At 35.1% G+C, this 25616-nt stretch overlaps 1 protein-coding gene across 1 annotated transcript in view; it reads left to right on the forward strand.

Annotated features, from left to right (window-relative positions):
* The window catches only part of Best2 (bestrophin 2), a 478470-nt gene that overhangs the window by 173614 nt on the left and 279240 nt on the right, over window positions 1–25616 (forward strand). Inside the window, exon 2 of the mRNA XM_069829668.1 lies at window positions 21204–21314. Within this exon, the coding sequence (XP_069685769.1) occupies window positions 21204–21314 (111 nt within the window). The remainder of the gene's footprint in view (window positions 1–21203; window positions 21315–25616) is intronic.

The raw sequence follows: 25616 nt of genomic DNA on the forward strand, positions 1-25616 counted from the left end.
GGCATGGAGGTAGAGCCCCATGCTTTCCATGACCTCGGCACTAGAATGAGGTGGTGTGGTCGGCACCACGCTCTGACCGCCTTTTACCCCCGGGAAAGACCCGGTACTCAATTTTATAGGAGGCTGAGTGAACCTCGGGGCCGTTCTGGAAGTTTGGCAACGAGAAAAAAATCCTGTCACCACCTGGGATCGAACCCCGGACCTTCCAGTCCGTAGCCAGCTGAGCTACCCGGCCGCCGTAATAATAATAATAATAATAATAATAATAATAATAATAATAATAATAATTCACTAAAATGGATACACCTCTGCTATTTTAAATGACACTTTTTATTCCTGAAAGCACGTCCTTTAAAATGTCTGGAGTATAATAATTCTGATAATGGTTTTCAAAATTTTAAGATAATATATTTTAAGAATGAATTTTATCCATGTATTAACGGTTAGCATGTCTGACCGTGAAACGACAGGACCCGAATTCATATCCTGGTTGAGGTTTTCCGAGGTTTTCCCTCAACCCATTACGAGAAAATATTGGGTAACTTTCGATGCTGGACCCCGGACTCATTTCTCTGGTATTATCATCTTCCTATCATTTAGACGTTTGATAAGCATGTCATTTGATACAACATCGTAAAATTAACCTCTAAAAAATAAATTTTAGTGGGTTTTTCTTAGAAATATGGAGGTTTATTTCCAAATGAAACATAATAACAAAATTATATTCGAGAGAAACGTTTCCTGAGTTCATCGCTGTGAGTAACGGTTAGCTCGTGTGACCATGAATCGAGCGGCCCGGGTTCAAATTCTGATTGGGACAAGTTACCTGGTTGAGGTTTTTTCTGGGTTTTCTCTCAATCCATTACGAGGAAATGGTGGGGATCTTTCGACGCTGGACTCATTTCGCTTGCATTATCATATTCATATTCAGACGCTAGATAACCATGTCAGTTGGTTCAATATCGTAAAATAAACCACTTAAAAGAAGAAGAAGAATTAATTTTAGGAGGATTTTTTATAGTAATATGGTGGTTCATTTCCAAATGAAACGCAATAACAAATTTATATTCTAGAGAAACATTTCCTAAGTCCACCGCACTGGAATAACTGTTAGCTTGCCTGACCGTGAAACGAGCTGGCCAGAGTCCAAATCTTGGTTCGAACAATTATCTGGACAGGGTTTTTTACGAGGTTTTCCCCCCTTCAACCACTTGAAGCAGAATTGTTGGGTAACTTTCAGCGTTGGACTCTGGACTCATTTTGCCGTCATTAATTTCAATTTCAACTACAATAATTCCTGGTCGACCGAAAAATCCAGTAGACGTAGTACCGTGATTCGCCTACAGATGTCAGCTGTTTGTTGGAGTTGCATATGATGCTAGGGAGGCGGACTACTACAAACCAGGGATCTGGTAGGTCTGTGTAACTCCCTCGGGCAGATGGCAGCATGGTTCGTTATGATGTTTATGGTGCTGCGATCTTCAGGTCAATATAGGATGCAGCAGGACGTAGTGCATGGTTTGCGATTAGATGCCATAGATCTGAGGTGGCTGGGAATATCAACAGGAAAATTCCTTCAGATATAATAATAATGACTTTATTTAACCTGGCAGAGTTAAGGCCGTAAGGCCTTCTCTTACACTCAACCAGGATTAAAACTTGCTTACACAGTTGAACATAAAACTGGATCGGAATTAAGTAATTACATACTGATACAATTTAGGTACATAATGAGATCAAAAGAGGTAGTTACATAAAATTTACCTCATGAAATAAAAACAAACATAGTGGAATACATATTAATGTTGTTAGAATCAAATACGAATCACATAAAAACAGAAGCCGATAATTCAATAAAAAAATATACGCAGTAAAAATAAAAATAAACACATTAGTATACATATTAGTATTAGATTACAATTAAGTACGATTTAGGTAATTAATCCAGAAACCGACAATTGAATAAAATGTACACAAAAATAGATTAATAATAAAAAAACAACACAGTGAGATACATATTGGCGTTAAGTGATAAACACGATTTGATATAGTTGAATAGATAAAATGGCACCAAGCAGTGAGTCATGTACTTACAGGAATGCTGTCCTAAGGACTTCAATAATCATCCCACAACAAGGAGGTCGATAGAATAAGTCCCAGGCTGCGGTGCATGCTTTCGGGCTATCCACAGAAAAGAAAAAAAAAGCTTCCTAATGAAACAATGTACGAATATGTATCAAATAGCATGCATTTAGTAAGAATAATTCCAAAGATACTTGTATACAACTTTTTGTATGGAATGAAGCAAAGAATCGAAGTTTAGTATCATTTAAAACTCTGGCACCAGAACTTTAAAAATGACGTCAAAGCAGCTGTCGAGATTATATGCGCATTGAGTTTTATGTAATGTATATTTTTGACATATGAAAGATTTTTCAAGGACTCTGACGTCATGGATTTCAATAGTCAGTACCCTTTCGAAGTTCATTGAACTATATTTACTACGTTCGCTACCCGACTTTGACCCTTAAAGTTGTTTTGCTGAAGGATCTCCAAACGATGTTGCATGTAAGGTGCTCAACAGTACAGACTTGTGCATTATCATGAATGTGTTGTAATGAGGTGCAGATATTGAAGAGCCTTCTGAAGAATACTTGAAGTTTCACCTCTTGGTGATGTGACTATTGGCAAGATTTGTACGTTGTTTACCTTCGAAGGTTCTGAATTTCAATTGCTATATCTGTAGGCCTATATTTTGATATTTTGGTTTTGTATGCAGACTGTAATGGTATTGTTTTGTGTTTATTTACATTCCATGGTATTCGTACATAACTTCATAGCTAGAATATGGAATATGTTCAAAAAAATCTTAATAGTAGGCCTACTACACAGTCTTAATTATAGTCACATTATAGTTTAAATACAGTGTGTCCCAAATTGATATATACACATTTTGAAACACTATTTCTCAGCAACGTGATGAGACAGAAATACGATTTTTGCGGTTTTGTATTCCTTAAGCCCGTACATGTACAAAATTATCCCCTTCCGCCACAGTACACTCCCAACAAAGACGTACAACAGAGCGACATACCAATTGGAGTCCACACCTGTGGAGTAACGGTCAGCGCGTCTGGCCGCGAAACCAGGTGGCCCGGGTTCGAATCCCGGTCGGGGCAAGTTACCTGGTTGAGGTTTTTTCCGGGGTTTTCCCTCAACCCAATACGAGCAAATGCTGGGTAACTTTCGGTGCTGGACCCCGGACTCATTTCACCGGCATTATCACCTTCATTTTCATTCAGACGCTGAACAATCTAGATGTTGATACAGCGTCGTAAAATAACCCAATAAAAAATATTGCTAATGGAATATCATTACAGGCATGTTCAATCTGAACTCTCAGTTCCTCCAGTGTTTGTGGTTTTGTGGCGTACACTGTGTCCTTTAGAGTTTCCCGTAGGTAGAAGTCTGGAAGGGTTAGATCCGGAGATCGAGGTGGGAACTCCGCAGCACTTCCTCTTCGTCCTATCCATCTCTGGGTCGTCCTCATTTAGTGCGTGAACAAGTCTCGGAATGTAAGGCTTCCATTTTTGAGCTCGCAAAATTCTATGAACACTGGATTTGCTGATACAAATATCACGGGAACATTGCCTCATTGATTTCTTTGGGGATTGTGCAAAAGCCTGCATGACTGCATCAACACCCTCGTTATCGGTGGAACTTCCGCACCGCCTTCAAACTTGTCTCGGATTCTTGTGATTGTTGGTGGTTTTGTTCCAAATTCAACCCTCCAACGTCGTTGAACCTCAACAACATTCTCCACTTTCCAGTAACATTTCAGTATCCACTTACGTTCATCGAACGATAATTGTACCGCCATGTTTGTTTATAAACAGATGAACATGTTTCCATGCTTTCCACTGCCTTCTGAACCATAAACCGCAAAAATCGTATTTCTATCTCATTTCTTTGCTGTGAAATAGTATTTAAAAGAGTGTATACATCAATTTGGGACATTCTGTATATACAGAAGAGTTTTACAATATATTAGTACAACTCAAAGGGTTAGTATCGATACTTAATACAAGACAGAAATATTCATGCAGCGTGTTTCAGATTGTTACATTTATCAGAAACGCCTCTGTTTGTTAATTTTGTCCAGAATTATAGAATCTGGCTTATTCTAGTAAACTGTCAGTATACATCTATCCCACTACACGCCTGCTCGAACATTTCCTGATATCTTTCATGTACAGGGACATCATTTTATTTTTACTTCAATTTTTATTGTACCTGAGTTTTTTTAATGTACTTCACTCCCATCCCTTCTAGTAATGAAGTTCAACCGTCCTCCATACAGATCCAAGACCGCATATACAGTCATAGTAGCCTCACCGTCACAGTACGTTCCAAAAATATGTTCGCGTTTTCCAATGACGAAAGAGCTTTCAATATTGCATCATTTTCGCACAGGTACTGTCGTCCATTTGCCTACGTCGCATTCTGGTTTTCCCCACCTGCTTCTATTCGCCTCTCTGTAAAGGCTAGTGGCTGGGCTGTCTTAACTCTTTTCTGAGAACATTAATTTCTGTTAGGAATTGGACATCTGCGTAATATTATACTAATACAACTGTTTAAAATAACTTAAATAAAAGGGCCTCGTTAAGTAATTAACTGTCACGTGATTTCCCTCCTTTCTACGATCCTGCGACATAACCACTTGGACGGACAGTAGATAGCATGTCTGAGTAATTTTATCTTTTCGGATCGGGCAGAAGTGAAGATTGAATTTACAGTACGTAAGGTACTCTTTTATAGAGTAGGTACAGAATTATTTCAACATGAGTTACTAGTACGAAGGACGAAACTGGTAATTGGAATTACACACATTAGAACTGAAGCCTGTATCGAAATGAACCGCCACCATTTTGAAAAATATGTTTAAATATCCATATTATGATTATTTTTCAATTTAACTTCATTCTCCATAGTGTACGCTAATGTGCTGTAGACAGTATAATATACACTGCATAATGAATACGTCCACATGGACAGCTCAGTTCGTGAGTAAAAACACTCATTGTTAATATTGTACTGTATTTTATTAAACAAAAACCTAATGAAAATGATCAAACTCAAAAGCGTGATATTTCCTAGTTTACGTAAATGGATGAACTACTTTTCTTCCCTCCTATACCTAGTAAAGTGATTTTTTTTTTTTTTTTTTATATTACGCCATCGAACTCCAGGGGATAGCAACCGTTGATCCAAAGGTATAGCCAGGTTAATATCACAAATGTTACTTACTTACTTACAAATGCCTTTTAAGGAACCCGAAGGTTCATTGCCGCCCTCACATAAGCCCGCCAGCGGTCCCTATCCTGTGCAAGATTAATCCAGTCTCTATCATCATACCCCACCTCCCTCAAATCCATTTTAATATTATCCTCCCATCTACGTCTCGGCCTCCCTAAAGGTCTTTTTCCCTCCGGTCTCCCAACTAACACTCTATATGCATTTCTGGATTCGCCCATACGTGCTACATGCCCTGCCCATCTCAAACGTCTGGATTTAATGTTCCTAATTATGTCAGGTGAAGAATACAATGCGTGCAGTTCTGTGTTGTGGAACTTTCTCCATTCTCCTGTAACTTCATCCCGCTTAGCCCCAAATATTTTCCTTAGCACCTTATTCTCAAACACCCTCAACCTATGTTCCTCTCTCAAAGTGAGAGTCCAAGTTTCACAACCATACAGAAGAACCGGTAATATAACTGTTTTATAAATTCTAACTTTCAGATTTTTGGACAGCAGACTGGATGACAAAAGCTTCTCAACCGAATAATAACATGCATTTCCCATATTTATTCTGCGTTTAATTTCCTCCCGAGTATCATTTATATTAATATCAGAAATGTTAGTAAAAATAAAATGATGTCCCTGTATTAATACCATGAAACTGTGTGAGCAGTAAATATTTAAGGGTGACTCTTCGGAGCACTGTTTTATATAGATTTTCGTACCTTAATCTATAATCAATTTGAGTTTGACATTCTGGTATTATACTGAATAATTTCAATGTAATTTCTACATTTCCTGTCTAAATCAATTTCTATTTCGACTTCAATTATAGTTACATTTCCTGTGATTTCAGTTAGTAACACGTGATCTGGAATAACACAAAATAAAGCCTTCTGTCACAGGAAATAGTTAATCATTTTCAGCAGGCGTTCGATGAAGTTTTAATGACGTTTGGTCGTGGCGTGCTTGCCATGGAGAGCTTTTTGAGTCCAAGGTTGGTTCTGCTCTTCATTTGTCAGTAGGAAGTTAGTTTTGTTTGCAAAATTCAAGGGTGAGGTGATTATAAAGAATAAACTCTGATAAGTAATATTTTCCATGTAAGCAATCAGTGTGAATATTGCTTATATTAGAGCGGTCTTACTAATAAAAACTCTTATCCAGACGTTTAACTGTCTTATATTTACACAATGAATAGCTCGTTTATAAGTCGTGTGTAAATTCCTTACTAATAATCACTACATACGTCGTGTATAAGAATACAACTGTTATACAGCTACGTCACAGTTCCGTCATTATTTTATTACGAAAGATAATAGAATAACTGAAATTCTCTATTGCATCCGATAGTGTGCCGCGCTAAGTATCGATAGTACAACAGAGCCTAATCGATTACAACACTATATTTTGGTCAAAGAGTACAGCTACAACAATATTATTCTACAAATCAAGCTATCAGGTATAACTTCCTGTAAAATTGATTTGAATAATTTCGAGGGAAAAATTGTTCCGGGGCCGGGTATCGAATCCGGGACCTTTGGTTTAACGTACCAACGCTCTACCAACTGAGCTACCCGGGAACTCTACCAGATACCGAACCAAATTTTCCTTCTATATCCATAGACCTCAAAGTGGGCTGACAACCGTCAAGCAACCAACATTGAGTGCACACTAATTCCGTGTGACTTAAATTGTGATTTTCTGTTAACGAACAGTGACGTGTATTATGCAAATCAAGCTATCAGGTAACTTCCTGTAAAGTTGATTTGAATAATTTCGAGGGGAAAAATTGTCCCGGGGCCGGGTATCGAACCCGGTAACAGAAAACCACAATTTAAGTCACACGGAGTTAGTGTGCACTCGAAGTTGGTTGCTTGACGGTTGTCAGCCCACTTTGAGGTCTGTGGATATAGAGGGAAAAATTGGATCGGTGTCTAGTAGAGTTCCCGGGTAGCTCAGTTGCTAGAACGTTGGTACGTTAAACCTAAGGTCCCGGGTTCGATACCCGGCCCCGGAACAATTTTTCCCTCGAAATTATTCAATATTATTCTAATTATTCTGTGCTCTTTGGTTTGTTCTTCTGTGGTTACTAGGCAACCATCATAAAATGACAATCGAAACGAACAGCTGTTAAAAGGCGGCCATTTTTTTCTCTATATACAACGCTTAAAGAAGGGGTTTCATGTATATAACTACTGCAAAGCAATTCCCATGTATAGTTACAGACTGTTTATACATTCGGTTATTAGTAACGTTTTCTGTCCCAACTCTGCAGAAGTCTTGTATAAAAATTATACACGGTTTATTAGTAAGACTGTATGGAGTTATTTATTTTTCAGTGAATAAACGTTCGCTTGTATGTAAGAAATTACTGGGAAATATTGTAGGCTAAATACTACAGCTTTATAAATTCATAAAATAGGCCACACTGTATAGAATGAATTAAATTAAACCAAATAATGATAATATACAGTTGTTAAACATATTACAGAGGTAAATTTAAACAGTGCAAATATTCTAGCATAGAAAATTTAGTATAATGACAACATCATTTCGTATGAACTTTTGTTAGCCGTGAAATAAGAAACAATTATTCTTTAAGGTCAATTAAATTGCCAGGGAACTATCTGGACATTATGACTAAGTAAAGAGAAGCGACTAAAAACATTTGAAATGTGAATATGGAGAAGAATGAAGCGTGTGAAATGGACAGACAGAATAAGAAATGAAGCTGTGTTGGAAAGAGTGGGTGAAGAAAGAATGATGTTGAAACTGATCAGAAAGGGAAAAAGGAATTGGTTGGGCCACTGGCTAAGAAGAAACTGAAGGATGCACTGGAAGGAATGGTGAACGGGAGAAGAGTTCGGGACAGAAGACGGCATTAAGATAAATGGATCGTATGAGGAGACAAAGAGGAAGGCAGAAAATAGGAAAGACTGGAGAATGCTGGGTTTACAGTGAAAGACTTGCCCTTGGGCAGAACACTATGTATGTTATGTTTACGTATGTATGTATGTATGTATGTATGTATGTATGTATGTATGTATGTATGTATGTATGTATGTATGTATGTATGTATGTATGTATGTATCAGTCGTTTAATATTATTGTTGATAACTATTAAGTTTTCAACGTGAGTTGAACTCCTTTCTGTTAGAAAAATAGTGTTGTAGGCTACAATGTAAGATTATTTAGCGAAAAAAAAAGAAAGTGCATTTTCTTCAGTCGTTCTGAGTTTCAACTTTTTTCATTCATTTCCTACAAGCAGAAAATAATGTTTAATGACAGTCAATCCTCTTTAGTAGCAGACAAACGTCTTGAGTATCCCCTAATAAAAACTTATTTTTGTTGCTATAGCAACCATTTTATTCTCAGCCATTCGTTACTAATGACCTTAGAGACAACTTGAAATTATACATTTTAAACTTCGTCCAACGAGTTATCAGCTTTCGTTGACATGTTATGCCACTTTTTTATATATTTTTTGACGTTTTAATGTAATTTTAATTTTATTATAACAATTCATAAATTGTTTTTGTGTCAAACATGTGATTTTAAGTTGTGTACTTCGTTGCATTGCATGACATAGTGGTGTTCATGGATAAGAAGTGCAAACCAAAGGGAAGAAACTTTAGTTTACGAAAGCTAAAAAATTATATTTATTGAACAAACAAAGCATACTGTGGATACTGCTCGTTGAATGTCACTGTGTCATAGAAAATACTGTGTTTCGCCACTTCTGTTTTTAAAGACTCCGTAACTGTCTGTCGTTAACTGAACAGTAAGTTCCTTTCCCGAGTTCTATCTATGCAACATAGGCTCAAATTCAGCTTTCCTAATATTGATATGTTTTTTCTTAGCATTCTTTCCTTACTTTCTTATAGGACTTTCGTTCTATGATAAGATGTGGATTAATATTTGGGGACCTCATCTGAAGCCAAACATATAGGCCTATTTATTTTATAAAAACAAAGCAATAAAGATGACAGGTGTGCATAAAAGGACAACATGTAACAAAATATTCCAAAATTGCGAAGTATTGACCTTTAACTAGTGAAATACACAGACAGAATAAAAAAAAAAACAAAGTTAAGAAAGAATGATGCTGAAAATGATCAGGAAGAGAAAAAGGAATTGGTTGGGTCATTGGCTGAGAAGAAACTGCCTACTGAAAGATGCACTGGAAGGAACGGCAGAAGAAGATCTTTTTTTTTATTATTTTATTGGGTTATTTTACGACGCTGTATCAACATCTAGGTTATTTAGCGTCTGAATGAAATGAAGGTGATAATGCCGGTGAAATGAGTCCGGGGTCCAGCACCGAAAGTTACCCAGCATTTGCTCGAATTGGGTTGAGGGAAAACCCCGGAAAAAACCTCAACCAGGTAACTTACCCTGACCGGGATTCGAACCCGGGCCACCTGGTTTCGCAGCCAGACGCGCTGACCGTTACTCCACAGGTGTGGACAAGAAGATATCAGATGATAGACGACATTAAGATATTTGCATCATATGCGGAGACAAAGAGGAAGAAAAAATTTAAGAATGCTTGCTATGTATTGTATATTTTTAAATAAATTTTGACTTCTCCCATACTTCAAAGCTACAATACTGATGTAAGATCTGTGGAAACAACAAATGAAATTAAATGAAAAATTTATATCTGATTCCGTGCGTTTTCGATGTTATTCGGTGATCTAGCAGGCCAGGCCTGCAGCGAAACATTATGCTCGGAGAACCATGAGAAGCTTTGTTTAAATTTATCATATGACGCATTATCTTGCTGACAATTTCAGACTTTATGTTGATAAAAGAACCTTTACGCAATCGCGAATAGAGTCTCTGCATATTAGGCCCGTATTTTATAGTAAGAGTTGAGCCACGCAATGTATATTGATATTAGTGTCGATGCTCTTTTGTTGGGGTCAGAAATCATGGCCTGCTTCTATGAATGAGAGAAACAATTGAATAGAGCTGTTCTTGTAGGCTATATTATTTTAAGGATTGAGTCACGCAATATATTTTTATATTAGTGTCGATGTTCTTTTGTTGGGACCAGAAATCATGGCCTGCTTATATGAATAACAGAAACAACAGAATAGAGTCCTTGTATATTATTTTATGTAGTAAGAATTGAGTCACGCAATGTGTTTTTATATTAGTGTCGATGTTCTTTTGTTGGGGCCAGAAATCATGGCCTACTTGTTTATTCTATTTATATTTTGCATATTTATAATTCGTATTCAGAGGCCTGTTTAAATCTTATATTATAAATGAAGTAGTAAAAGTTTTGTATGTTTTTATTAATTTAAACCATTATCATAATTATTATGGGATTGTCAAACACTCTTCCACTGAAGGCAGCTCTGAGACTTAATATATTCACAATTTATTAATTTTGGTACAGAAACACAATACCAATACTAATAGAAACATGTAGTCAATCAAAATTTAATTGAAATAATGGTTAATTAAAATTTGACATGATTTTTTGAGAACATTTACAACAATACTATCCCTAAGGGAGGTTAGGAAATCTAGTTCGACATCTCAGAGAACTTTGGAATAGTTCCTCGAGAATATTAGCGAGCCATAAACTTTAATATGGTTAAGGTTTTATGCAGGATTTAAAATAGCTCATTGATATCTGGTGTAGATTTATTATTATTATTATTATTATTATTATTATTATTATTATTTCATTCATTCATAGTGTTCTACCCAAGGACAGATCTTTCACTGCAAACCCAGCATTCTCCCGTCTTTCCTACTTTCTGCCTTCCTCTTAGTCTCCTCATATGATCCATATATCTTAATGTCGTCTATCATCTGATATCTTCTTCTGCCACGAACTCTTCTCCCGTTCACCATTCCTTCCAGTGCATCCTTCAGTAGGCAGTTTCTTCTCAGCCAGTGACCCATCCAATTCCCTTTCCTTTTTCTGATCAGTTTCAGCATCATTCTTTCTTCACCCACTCTTTCCAACACAATTTCATTTCTTATTCTGTCTGTCCATTTCACACGTTCCATTCTCCTCCATATCCACATTTCAAATGCTTCTGTCCTCTTCTTTTCATTTCGTCGTAGTGTCCATGTTTCTGCCCCATACAATGCTACACTTCACACAAAGCAATTCACTAGTCTCTTCTTTAGTTATTTTTCCAGAGATCCGCAGAAGATGCCCCTTTTTCTATTAAAAGCTTCCTTTGCCATTGCTATCCTTCTTTTGACTTCCTGGCAGCAGCTCATGTTACTGCTTATAGTACACCCCAAGTATTTGAAGCTGTCCACTTGCTCTACTGCCTCATTTAGAATTCGCAAGTTTATCTTCTTTACTTTTCTTCCTCTGACCATGGTCTTCGTCTTGTTTGCATTTATCTTCATCCCATACTGCTCACAGCTGTCATTTAGCTCCAGTAGCGAGTATCATCTCCTTTTATGCTAATATCGCCATATCATCAGCAGATCTTACACACTTTATTCTTATTATCATTAATTAAACTTTATTTCTTGAGAGGTTTCAGTGAATAATAACAATTTTGAAAAAGCATAGACTTAAAGTAATGGGCAATACCTATCAGTGTAGCTCTTGATCTGTGGCTGCGTTCGGCGTGGGTTCGAATCTCGCTTAGGCTAGTTCCCTGGTGTAGTTTCTTCCGAAGTTTTTCCAAACTATAAGACGAATACGTCACTTCACTATCACCAATTGCACTAACGTTAGGTAATCTAACATTAAAATACAGTGTCGTTAAACAATAAATTGAACATTGAGAATGAAAGAAGCAGTGGACGAAAGAGACAGAAAAATAGAAAGCGAGAGAGAAAATGGAATGCCAGATTAAGAAAAGGAAAAGTAAGTTACGGATTCACAACAAACTAGGCAGCTGAAATAGTAATATGCGTTACAAGAGCGATATGTTGAAGTTTTCATGTTCGAGGAAAAGTTTGAAAAAGCGAAACGTAGTTGAGCTTTTTCAATTTCCGAGAATTGAAAGAAAACATGCCGCTCGTGTATCTACATTATTTTGTGCGAAGATCGTTTATTACATACCTGAAAGAGGAATTTCTAATTAGTTGCAATGAAATCTCCATCTTGGTTTCTGTTCAATGACGGCAAATTTGCAAAACAAAAATATCTATCTTCAACATTGTTGTTTTAAAATGTTTTCTGTGTTTACTATACTCCAGCAGGCCGTGATATACGTCTGTCTTTTTTTTCCCCCAGTCTATGATGAGTCTGGAATCTTGTTGATTTTTTCACGGCTTCCTTAATGTTACTTGCATCATGAATGCAGTAGCTTTAGTGGAGTTGTAGAGTTTACTTAATTTTTGCAAACATTTAAAAACAATAATTAACATTGCAATTTAGGTGAAATTGCAGTGGTAAGTTTCCAATTTATAAGTATTACTATATTGAACGTCTCTAAAAATAATATGTTAAAAGCCTAAAGCAGTAAAATCAATATGTCACTTAAGCGGTAAGAAGAGGGAAATTGTTATGTGTGTTAGGTTGGGAATACTGAATGTGGAATATTAGACTTTCCGCGGATTGGTTTTGTGCGGAAACCAAGCAAATACGCACGATCTCGCACAAAATGTTTTTTGCACCAATTGCACAAACGTTAGGTAACCTAACATTTAATACAGTGTCGTTTAACAACAGATTGAAATTTGAAAATAAAAGAAGCAGTGGACGAAAGAAAGAGAAAAGTAGAGAGCGAGAGAGGGCGAGAGTGAAAATGGAGAGGAAAAGTTAGGGATTCACAGCAAACCAGGCAGTTTAAAAATGATTTTTCGCCTTTGACGTCACCGGAGCGCAGCGCTTGCAGCCATCGTGGCCCAATTGTGAGGTTGGCGTTGGCAATCCGCGCACGCGCGCCTAGCTCGTTGGTATGGCGGGCTGGCCGCTCCGTATATGTAACAGTATAACGAAACAATATTTGGCCAGCGCCTCCTGGAGTGCACTGCGCGTGGAGCATTAACGAGACCTCTTCCGTGCACGCACAGAACCGACGCGACGCTCTTTTGTTGGTTCAGTTTCTATAATGCATTGTTAAAGCTGGAAATGGCGCAAAGACAGAACTACGACTTAATATTCTGTGTAATAAGTAAGTTGTGTTGTGCTTTATCCATTATCAGACAAAAAATATGTATTGTATTGTATTGTATTGTATTGTATTGTATTTATTAACATTCCATGGTATTCATACATGCTTACAGCTAGAATATGGAACAAGTCAAAAAACTTAATACTATTATAAAGTCTTAGTTTATAGTCACAGTCTAGATGAAATATTTACAGAAGAGATTTACAATATAGTCTACTAGTACAACACAAAGTTTTAGTATCAATTTCATGAAGTGTTATTGAATGTCATGAATTCACCTACAGAATAGAAGGCGTGAGAAATTAGGTACTTCTTTAATTTGGCCCTAAATAATTTTATGTTTTGAGTTTCATTTTTTATATCGATAGGGAGGCTATTAAAAATTTTTACTGCCATATAACGCACTCCTGTTTGATAGCACGCTAGACTTGCCGATGGAGTATGAAAGTCATTTTTTGACGTGTATTTATGCAATGAACTGTTGAATTAGATACAAAGTTTTCACGATTACATACGAGGCCATTCTACTAACTTTGCAACGATGAATATTTTCAACAAATCATAAAGATATTGGAACACTATAGGCACTTTATTTTTTGTTATTTTAAGATAATGTTTTCTTTATTGGTTCTATATCTGTGGATTATAATAGATATTCTATTGAATGTTGGTAATTCAATTTTTTAATAATATAATGTTATATGTATATATAAATTAATTATTTAAATAAAATGACCTATTTTAAGGCTATTAATGAAAAGATATACTGACAAACCATGGGCATTATTTCTAGTTTTTTTAAAATAGTCCTACACGATTCCCTAGATTTGGCATCTACTATTATTCTAATTACTCTTTTTTGTAATAGAAATATGTAATACAGTACCTACTTACTCGTATATAATGGTAATGAACTGGTAATGGAAATTACGGGGAAAACGGCTGAACGGATTTTAATAAATAACCCCTCATTTTGAAGCTTGGAACCCAAAGTTAAACAAAAAAAAATAGTAGTTTTAAGTGAAATGTCAATTTTTCAACACAATTTTCCTATTTTCCAAAATCCATCTGTCGTCAGTTTTGAGAACTAATAAAATTTCATTTCAGAATAAAACAAAACACACACTACAAGTAAACAATATTACACAAAGGCCATGATCTGGAACAATGCTGCCATATTTAGAGCGCAAATTAAATTGGTTATTAAAAACTTAACTTACTAAAAATAATTTACAGGTTCGATTCTGGGTACAGCTGTGTGTTGGATATTAAAAACTAAAAAACTTGAGGTGGTTCGATGACATTATTACCATTAGAAATGAAATATTATTGTAGTTAATGCCATTATGTGACTATTTTTCATTAATTATACATATTAATGATATACTGATGATATGAAAGTGAAACGTTTTGGGGTTATATAAGTAGATGTAGAGAATAACTTAAATTAGATTTTGATTTCTATATTTTACTGAGTGGCGGCTATGTAGTTTATTTTACTGAAAGCTATAAAACTTACGTAAGATAATATTATTTAAAATCTAATATTTTTATAGTTATTAATCAAGTGGGGTTGGATCTTTTTCATATATTTAATGGCGGTGTGGTGTAGATATTTATATGCGTGGTTCTCTTCAGTATTGGCTCGAGAGAAAGTATCTTTCATTGTTATGGAAGCAAATAACTTTCAGAATGTCTGGCATTCTTCATTGAAAATAAATCTGAAAAATGTTTATTTGAACGTCTAATGAACTTAGTTTGCAGCATTTGCTGCACAAGCCACTAGTATATTGTATATGTTGATAATTTTAATTACAGCGAATCTGCTAATATTGTTCTGACGTTTACTATTAAATTCGATTATCGTAAATAGATTATGGTAGATTTTCGCAATCTCGATAGATGCGAAATGTGGCCAAATAATGTCAGAATAAAAAAGTTAATGTTTAAAAGCATGCTAACTAATTAGTGTTGTTCTTTAAGTCACAATAAAATGCAAAATTGAGTACAAAATTAGAAATAAGAGAGAAATCACATTTTATGAGACCTTAAAAAAAATGAATATAAAGGCGCTGCCACATAAAGGTTCTACCATTTTTTCAAATAGTTTGGTAACCCCTCCATGTTAGCGTTTACAGTATGAATTAGGAACGGGAGGTTATTCGAAAATACCGGTTATTGTAAAATGAATATTATTTTTCGGTTATTATTATTATTATTATTATTATTATTATTATTATTATTATTATTATTTACATTTTAAAACCGGTAAATTAGTCAGGAAAACCAAATGAGGGGTTACTTGCAATAGTAATCAAAGAACAATTCACAATCAACTGTAAACCGATCACAAGATAGGTAAAAGAACATCAAACGAAATAACAAAACTTTCATTGCTATGAGATAACGCTACTAGTTTGCGCGTCTGGAAAAAGACATTTGACCAGAAAGCTAGGAGAAGAAAACTCTAATAGGAAAGCAAAGTGTTTCTGGATCTATATGCACGTGACCTATTTGCTTTCCTTAGGAATGAGGAATATGTCCAGAAAGTTTGGCTGTGATGTTTTGTTACATCCTGTATATACTGAGAAAGTAAATGTGAATGAATGATGTCTATTCTTACATTGTCGCGTGGGGATTTCTGATTGTTCTGGATAATTCTGACTTACAAAACGTGCACGCATATCCTTCAGTTCCCCTCAGACCGTGAAGAGTGCAACGACCAAATCGCGAATCTAGCTCATTAAAGACATTTCATTGTTCATAGTTATTGCTTAAAAACTGTACAAATAAAGAGAGTTTAAATTAATTAATTAAATTTAAAACAAAAATCATTGGCGCAACGGCCAATGAAGAAATATGGCTACCTATCCTGTAGGTTTTGGTATTAAGTTTAATCTCCGACATGAACTCAATTTTGATATCTGCAGTTTTATTCATTCTGAAAATAATTTTGACTAAACAGGAAAGAGGGAGAAACCAACAGCAAAAGAAGTATTAATTGAGATCTTACCTACAGTCGACGGCATCTCGGAAGGCTGTCGTCTGCTAGAGTTTGCGCCGGGAGAGATGGAGACTATGAGTGATGGAGCTTATAACATTGCCATATCGTTTTATTTTATTGGGTTATTTTACGACGCTGTATCAACATCTAGGTTATTTAGCGTCTGAATGATATGAAGGTGATAATGCCGGTGAAATGAGTCCGGGGTCCAGCACCGAAAGTTACCCAGCATTTGCTCGTATTGGGTTGAGGGAAAACCCCGGAAAAAACCTCAACCAGGTAACTTGCCCCGACCGGGATTCGAACCCGGGCCACGTGGTTTCGCAGCCAGAAGCGCTGACCGTTACTCCACAGGCGTGGACTGCCATATCGTATTTCACCGGCACATGCAGTACAAATAGGACTAATTATATTCTCAAAATATAATAATGACCTTAGCCGTTGATTACTGCAAGCATGATACAAACAAATCCTGTTTTCTTCACTAAAATTCTTTGCAATAATTTATTATCATAACACATTGCTCTCTTAAACGGACTGAGCATATTGGGAATTAAATCAATGGCTTTTACAAAACACACTATGAAAAATGTCATATAAAAATATAATTGAATGGTGAATTTGCAAAACGACTTAAGTCCACATTATGGGGGTTTTGAGTTGAGAGCATAATTACGTTACTGTGTGCAAAGGGCATCGTTTAGTAGCAGAATGACATTAATCCACGACTTTTTTATAGTTTTTATTAGCAGCAGAATATTTGGTTAAGAGGTGAAACGACTTTAGTCCTGGACTTAAGTTGGTTTTCCTGTCCAGTACTGAAGAAACTTACATAATTTGTCAGCTGAGTGTATGATAAAAATTACATATTGTTTTTTTTTTTGCCTGTTGTCATTGGTAATCCTTTCCGAACTTACCTCACGTTTACCATTCCTTCCAGTGCATCCTTCAGTATGCAGTTCTACTGGGTGTTCATTTCAAAGTGTGTCATGACGTCACTGTTGATGAGTCAGCGATTTGAAGCGAGTTTCAGCTTTTGTGTCAGAGAAGTTGCCTATTAATCAAGGCGTTCAATCTGAACTTGAGAACGTGTACGGTATAACTTGAACGTCGTAGCAACAGATGGCGGTCTGTACGGTCTGTGTACTACCATAACCTCTTTCGAACTGTGTTTTGCGTGGGCAAGTTGTACATCGGTTGCGTACGGCAACATTCCACAATAAAAAAATCAGATGTTCCGTGTCCATGTTGACCGTCGAAATTAATGTCAACAAATACGTAAGTAATCGTCTTAATCCTCTCCCCATATCCCGACAGTAAGAAAAAACTCACCTCAGCACATGTTTCGAAACAGTTCACATTCCTGCCATTACCGGCGTTACGGTACGTATCGGTAAGTACTCTTCTGAATGAACGCCGTGCTTACTAGGCAACTTCTCTTGCACATAAGTAATACACCTCTACGGAAGTGTAGGGAGATTGAATTCTCTAGGCTCATCGGCTAGCCACATGACGGCATACAACGAGCCATGACACACTTTGAACTGAACACTCAGTATTCAGCCAGTGACACAACCAATTCCGTTTCTACTTCTTGATCATTTTCAGCATCATTCTTTCTCCACACTTTCCAACACAGTGGTTTATCCTCGATCAATGAAACCAAAATTCAAGATATTCGTAAAATGCTTAAGTACATTCGTGATGAAGATGTGCATACATTTTACGAAAACGTATAGCATGAGAGACAACAAAAAATTGAAAGATGAAACTAAGCCGTGGTCTCGTTATAACACTCCTAAGAGTTATCTGTGCTCTTGTGATTAACAAATTGTTGAAAATAGTGTTGTTCAACAATTGCAATAAAGTTATTTTATGATTTCGGTATAAATACATTTAGTTAAACATGTTTATGTGTCATTAACCTAATAATTATGAAGCAGGATTGAAGTTAATTTGCAGAACAACTTAAGTTCTGAAGATAATTTAATTTTTTTACGAATTGAAGAAGAATACAAAAGTATGAATTTTTATACCAAAACTATTTCTCTCACATATCTTTTACATATAAAAAATTATACTGTAGCAATATATGGTTCAGCGAGGCTAAAAACACTTTTCTTTAATTTTCTCAAAACTGCTTCTAGAGACTTAAGTCGTTTTGCAAATTCACCATTCAATTTATCTCAAAAGGAATAAAAAACTGTATTAATTTTTCTTATTTGAAACATCTCAAAGAATAACATCCTGAAATGACATTAGTTAGAGTTCACTCTGTATATTTTTAATAACTCTCCTCCATTCTCCCCTATCAGACCATAAATTTCCATCAACATCCATACCTCTCCCTCTTTGCTGTAAGTATTCCTTTCACCCAAGTGTTTGTTGGTCTACCCTGTTTTCAGTGTCCTTCTGATATCCATTTTCTTATCTCTCTCTGGCAATCGTTCTTCTTCCATTCTTTTTTACAAGTCCGTGCAATTCCAGTTGTTTGTCCTGAACGAAATCAGTAATTGAATTTTTAACATTTTTTTGTCTTATAATTTCATTTTTTATTTTTTTCTCGCCGAAATATCCTTGAAGATATTATCTGATGCTATTAATTTTTTTTGTATTTAATTTTCATTTCAAAATCCAAATTTCTGGTCCGTATGTCATAATATTTGTTACTATTCTTTTAAATACTTTTGTCTTTGTATCATATTTTGTAATGTCTTTGTTTTTTTTTTACATTGGGTAGTTTAAAATAAAATCTGAAATATCTTGGGAGTGGGACATTTCCACTTTCCGAGACATCCCTTGAATTCATCATTGCTCTTTTGTTTTACCAATTGACAAAGCCTGCTAATTTCTAGACATGGCCCACTGATAAAGCTATTTCTTCATTGTTTTTATACTTAAGTTTCGTATGGCAATGTTGTATTATATTGTATTATATTGTATTGTATTGTATTTATTAACATTCCATAGTATTCATACACGCTAGAATATGGAACAAGTCAAAAAACTTTATACTATTATAAAGTCTTAATTTATAGTCACAGTCTAGATGAAATATATACAGACGAGATTTACAATGTAGTCTACTAGTACAACACAAAGTTTTAGTATCAAGTTCATGAAGCGTTATTGAATGTCATGAATTCACCTACAGAATAGAAGGCGTGAGAAATTAGGTACTTCTTTAATTTGGCCCTAAATAATTTTATGTTTTGAGTTTCATTTTTTTATATCGATAGGGAGGCTATTAAAAATGTTTACTGCATATAACGAACTCCTTTTTGATAGCACGATAGACTTGCCGATGGAGTATGAAAGTTATTTTTTTACGTGTATTTATGCTATGAACTGTTGAGTTAGTTACAAAGTTTTCACGATTACATACGAGGAAGATTATTAATGAAAAGATATACTGACAAGCCATGGGCATTATTTGTAGTTTTTTGAAAATAGTCCTACACAATTCCCTAGATTTGGCACCTACTATTATTCTAATTACTCTTTTTCGTAGTAGGAATATACTGTTACTATCTGTGGAATTTCCCCAGAATATTATTCCAAAACGCATTACCGAGTGGAAGTATGCAAAGTATATTGTTTTTAAGGTATTGATATTTACTATCTTTTGTGCGAGATCGTGCGTATTTACTTGGTTTCCACACAAAACCAATCCGCGGAAAGTCTAAAATTCCACATTCACTATTCCCAACCTAACACACACAACAATTTCCCTCGTCTTACCGCTTAAATGACAAATTGATTTTACTGCTTTAGGCTTTTAACATATTATTTTTAGAGACGTTTAACATAGTGATAATTATAAATTGGAAACATACCACTGCAATTTCACCTAAATTGCACTGTTAATTATTGTTTTTAAATGTTTGCAAAAATTAAGTAAACTCTACAACTCCACTAAAGTTACTGTATTCGTGATGCAAGTAACATTAAGGAAGCCGTGAAAAATTAAACAAGATTCCATAGACTGGGGGGGGGGGGAAGACAGACGTATATCACGGCCTGCTGGAGTATAGTAAACACAGAAAACATTTTTAAGCAACAGTGTTGAAGATAGATATATTTGTTTTGCAAATTTGCCGTCATTGAACAGAAACCAAGATGGAGATTTCATTGCAACTAAATAGAAATTCCTCTTTCAGGTATGTAATAAACGATCTTCGCACAAAATAATGTACGATACACGAGCGGTATGTTTTCTTTCAATTCTCGGAAATTAAAAAAGCTCAACTACGTTTCGCTTTTTCAAACTTTTCCTCGAACATGAAAACTTCAACATACCGCTCTTGTAACGCATATTACTATTGCATAGATCTAATAGCAAAACATACTGGATTTAGTTTGTGCGTAATTTCTTTAATATGATTTTTAGAATTTAATACATTATCGATTTTTAAGCCAAGAAATTTGGTTGTTGTTATTTGTAATAGGGCTCTATTGTTAATTGTTGCGCTAGAAATTAGCGAGGTTGAATTTGGACAGGATTTAAATTGAATTATGTTAGTTTTGTTACATGTTAAATCCCTATATTAGCTATATACCCAGAAAAACACGGTATTTTAAAATATATGCTCTTTATCTGTGAATAAAGTTTAAGGCTGTATAGAACCTGGTGTTTGAGATGAACAGGAACAAGTGGGGAGTTCCAGAAAACATCCTCGCCGATGAGGAAAAGTTGTTGATCATTACCATAAACAACAATAAGTTGTTATGTTTTATTTTGAGCTGTCAGGAATCTTTATTGTGTGTTTATGTGGATGGTTTCCTTGTTTTCAGGTGGAAAGGCAGTGTTTACAAGTTGATATGGAGAGAACTGCTAGCTTACCTTGTTTTGTATTTCGTAATCAACATCGTGTACAGATACGGACTTCACGAACCAGAACAAAGGTCAGTGCAAGCCTCATTTAACATGCATCGCTATATTTGCGCATACGTAATGCATGCTATTGTCCGATTCTCAGATTAACAGACAACCGACCAGAGAGTTGGGTCTTACTTCAGTCTCTTCTGCATCGTGCAAGTATTTAACTAATGAAATTTCCGAGAACGAGAACATCTCAAGCTAAAAGCTAAGACAAGCTAGGACACTAAAATTACAAAAAAACAAATTACATCATACTTAATTACAAATGACTTTCAGAACCCGGAGGTTCATTGCCGCCCCCACATAAGCCCGCCATCGGTCCCTATCCTAAGCAAGATTAATCCAATCTCTATCATCATATCCCACCTCCCTCAAATCCACTTTAATATTATCCTCCCATCTACGTCTCGACCTCCTCAAAGGTCTTATTCCCTCAGGTCTTCTAACTAACACTCTATATGCATTTCTGGATTCACCCATACGTGCTACATGCCCTGCCCATCTCAAACGTCTGGATTTAATGTTCCTAATTATGTCAGGTGAAGAATACAATGCGTGCAGTTCTGTGTTGTGTAACTTTCTCCATTCTCCTGTAACTTCATCCCTCTTAGCCCCAAATATTTTCCTAAGCACCTTATTCTCGAACACCTTTAACCTCTGTTCCTCTCTGAAAGTCCAAGTTTCACAACCACACAGAACAACCGGTAATATAACTGTTTTATAAATTCTAGCTTTCAGTTTTTTTTTAGAGCAGACTGGATGACAAAAGCTTATCAACCGAATAATAACAGGCATTTCCCATATTTATTCTGTGTTTAGTTTCCTCTGGATTATAATTTATATTTGTTACTGTTGCTCCAAGATATTTGAATTTTTCCAACTTTTCAAAAGAAAGATTTCCAGAAGAAATGATAACATATAACTTAGTATAAAAATCTTTGCGTTCAAACTTACAACATTTTCCACATGCAGTATTTCAAACAGTTAATAGTTAAAAATTTGTATTGATAATGGAAAATATTACATCAGTAATTCGGGCTGTGGCTGGAGAAAGCGTACATAAACGGAAACCAGGTTTCGAGATGAACAGCTTTGAAATGTTGTTTCTATTTGAGAAAGATAATTTTTTTTAATGGATATAATTCTCACATTCTGAATTACTTCTAAGATTCCTCCTCACATTAAGTTTAGTTTCTTGATTTTATTTAACTATACTTAGTTTAATACAACAAGAGTTTTTAAAGAAGTGTGTCATAATGCCCTTTTCCATGCAACAACTACTGAAATGAATTAAAGACCCAGTTAAGATAATAATTATTCATGAGACAAGGGAGTAAATGTTTTTTTTTTTTTTTTGGCACTTTACACTATAGCCAAATATAACTTTACGAATGTGTAACATACAATAGTTTCTCTACGATATCACAAATTTACATTAAATAAATATTTTACGTTGGAGAAATAATAAGATCACAATTTCATGGCCGTCTAAACGGAAATGAAAAATAGATGTGAACGCCAAACCATGTGGTCATGTTATTTAATTTAACCGTTCACAATGAGTTTCGTAAACGTTAACATAAGAAGAGAACGACAATATGGACATAGAAGGTTGCGAACTCCAAGCTTTTCGTTTGAGGTGACGTCAACGACTGTATTCAAACAGAAACACTATCTGAATGCGCATAAAAAGAGCGCTATCGGAGAACGCTGGGAGCAACAAATAAAATGACATCGTTTGTCGAAAGATTAATCTTCTTCCTGTCATAACGCTGTCTGTATGACAAACCACATTATTCATATAAAGGTAATACGCCAAGAATATATATCTATATATATAGTTTGAACTGGTAATAGAAATTACGGGAAAACGGCTGAACGGATTTTAATGAGTGACCCCTCATTTTCATGCCTGGCATCCAAAGTTTTTCGGAAAAGTAGTGGTTTTCAGTGAAATGTCAATTTTCCTACATAATTTTCCTATTTTCCAAAATCCATCTGTTGTCAGTTTTGAGAATTATTTTATTCAATCACGGCCGACTTGATTGAATTTCAGAATAAAACACACACTACAATAAACAATAGGCTATTACACGAAGGCCATGACCTGCAGGATTGCCGACATATTTAGAGCTCAATTCAATTTGTTATTAAAAACTGATTCTGCAGTGTATAATTTTCTGAGTACAGCTGTGTATTGGATATTCAAATCTACGAAAGTTGAGGTGGTTTGATGACATTATTACCATTAGAAATTAAATATTATTACAGTTAATATCATGATGCATCTATTTTTTCATTAATTGTACATAATATTGATGCTATATTGATGATATGAAAGTGAAATGTTTTGAGGTTATGTAAGTAAATGTAGAGAATATCTTAATTTAGATCTTCATTTCTATTACTGAGTGGCTGCTATATATAACTACAAAACTTAAGTAAGATAATAATATTGTTATTAAAAATCAAATATGTTTATACTTATTAACCCAGTGGGGTTGGGTCATTTTCATATACTTAATGGCGGTGTAGTGTAGATATTGATATGTGTCATTGTCTTCAGTATTGGCTCGAGACAGCGCAGAAATTACAGTTCCGAAGGAAAGATAAAAAGGTATTACTTACTGATAAAATAAGAGGCCTAGAAAATTTTGTAGTCTCCAGATAATTTCAGCAGGATCCCTTAGTAGTATAAAATGATTTTACGCTCTACATTTCAAGTTCTACATGCAGCAGCTATACGAAAATGCTATTGTTCGAAAGCTTAGCAAACCTGACATTTTTTTTTAACTTTTGCCTACAATCCACAATGACCTGAAATAGCTACTGCTATTGTCCTGACATTGATACTTGCGTTTTCGCGTTCAAACTCAAAAACTGAAGTTGGATAGGTTCAAGAAAAAGTATTTGGCCTAATAAAAATCCATTCGGAGGGAGTATGTTTCATTATTATGGAAGCAAATAACTATCAAAAAGACAAGTATTCTTCATTGAAAATAAATCTGAAAAATTTTTATTTGAACGTCTAACGAACTTAGTTTGCAGCAGCATTTGCTGCACAAGCCACTAGTAATATATAATTTGAACTGGTAATGGAAATTACGAGAAAATGGCTGAACGGATTTTAATAAATGACCCCTCATTTTGAAGCTCGGAACCCAAAGTTTTTCAGAAAAATAGTAGTTTTCAGTGAAATGTCAATTTTTTTCAACATAATTCCTATTTTCCAAAATCCATCTGTCGTCAGTTTTGAAAACTAGCTAATTGCATTTCAGAATAAAACAAAACACACACTACAGTAAACAATATTACACGAAGGCCATGATCTGCAAGAATGCTGACATATTTAGAGCTCAAATTAAATTTGTTATTAAAAACTTAACTTACTAAAAATAATTTACAGGTTCGATTCTGTGGTGTGTAATTTTCTGGGTACAGCTGTGTATTGGATATTAAAAACTACAAAACTTGAGGTGGTTTGATGACATTATTACCATTATAAATGAAATATTATTATAGTTAATGCCATGATGTGACTATTTTTCATTAATTATACATATTAATGCTATATTGATGATATGAAAGTGAAACGTTTTGGGGTTATATAAGTAGATGTAGATTTAAATTAGATTTTGTTTTCTATATTTTACTGAATGACGGCTATATAGTAAATGTTACTGAAAGCTGTAAAACTTACGTAAGATAATAATACTATTAAAAATCAAATATTTTTATAGTTATTAATCAAGTGGGGTTGGGTCTTTTTCATATATTTAATGGCGGTGTGGTGTAGATATTTATATGCGTGGCTCTCTTCAGTATTGACTCCAGAGAGAGTATCTTTCATTATTATGGAAGCAAATAACTTTCAGAATGTCTGGTATTCTTCGTTGAAAATAAATCTCAAAAATGTATATTTGAACGTCTAATGAACTTAGTTTGCAGCATTTGCTGCACTAGCCACTAGTATATATATACGAGAGGGATCCAGGAAATAACGACCGTTTTGTTGTAATAATTAAAAAAAATATTTATTTGAAAAAACAAAGTCTGTTACATAACTGAAGCTTCCTTCACTTCTCTACATAATCACCACCTACATTTAAACATTTGTCGTATCTGTTCACTAGCTTTAGAATTCCCGTGTTATACTCCTCTGCCGCCAGTTCATTAAGCCACGGTTGGCAACGCTGATTCTGTCGTTCACTTTAGTCTTCAGGTCTTCTGTGATGAGTGATGGGCGTCCGGGTCGAGTTTCATCGTGGACATTTGTTCGCCCATTGTTGAACGTTTCGCACCATTTTCTCACATTTATTTCATTC

The sequence above is a fragment of the Periplaneta americana genome, chromosome 1 (genome assembly GCF_040183065.1).
Source record: "Periplaneta americana isolate PAMFEO1 chromosome 1, P.americana_PAMFEO1_priV1, whole genome shotgun sequence".
Taxonomy (NCBI): Eukaryota; Metazoa; Arthropoda; class Insecta; order Blattodea; family Blattidae; genus Periplaneta; species Periplaneta americana.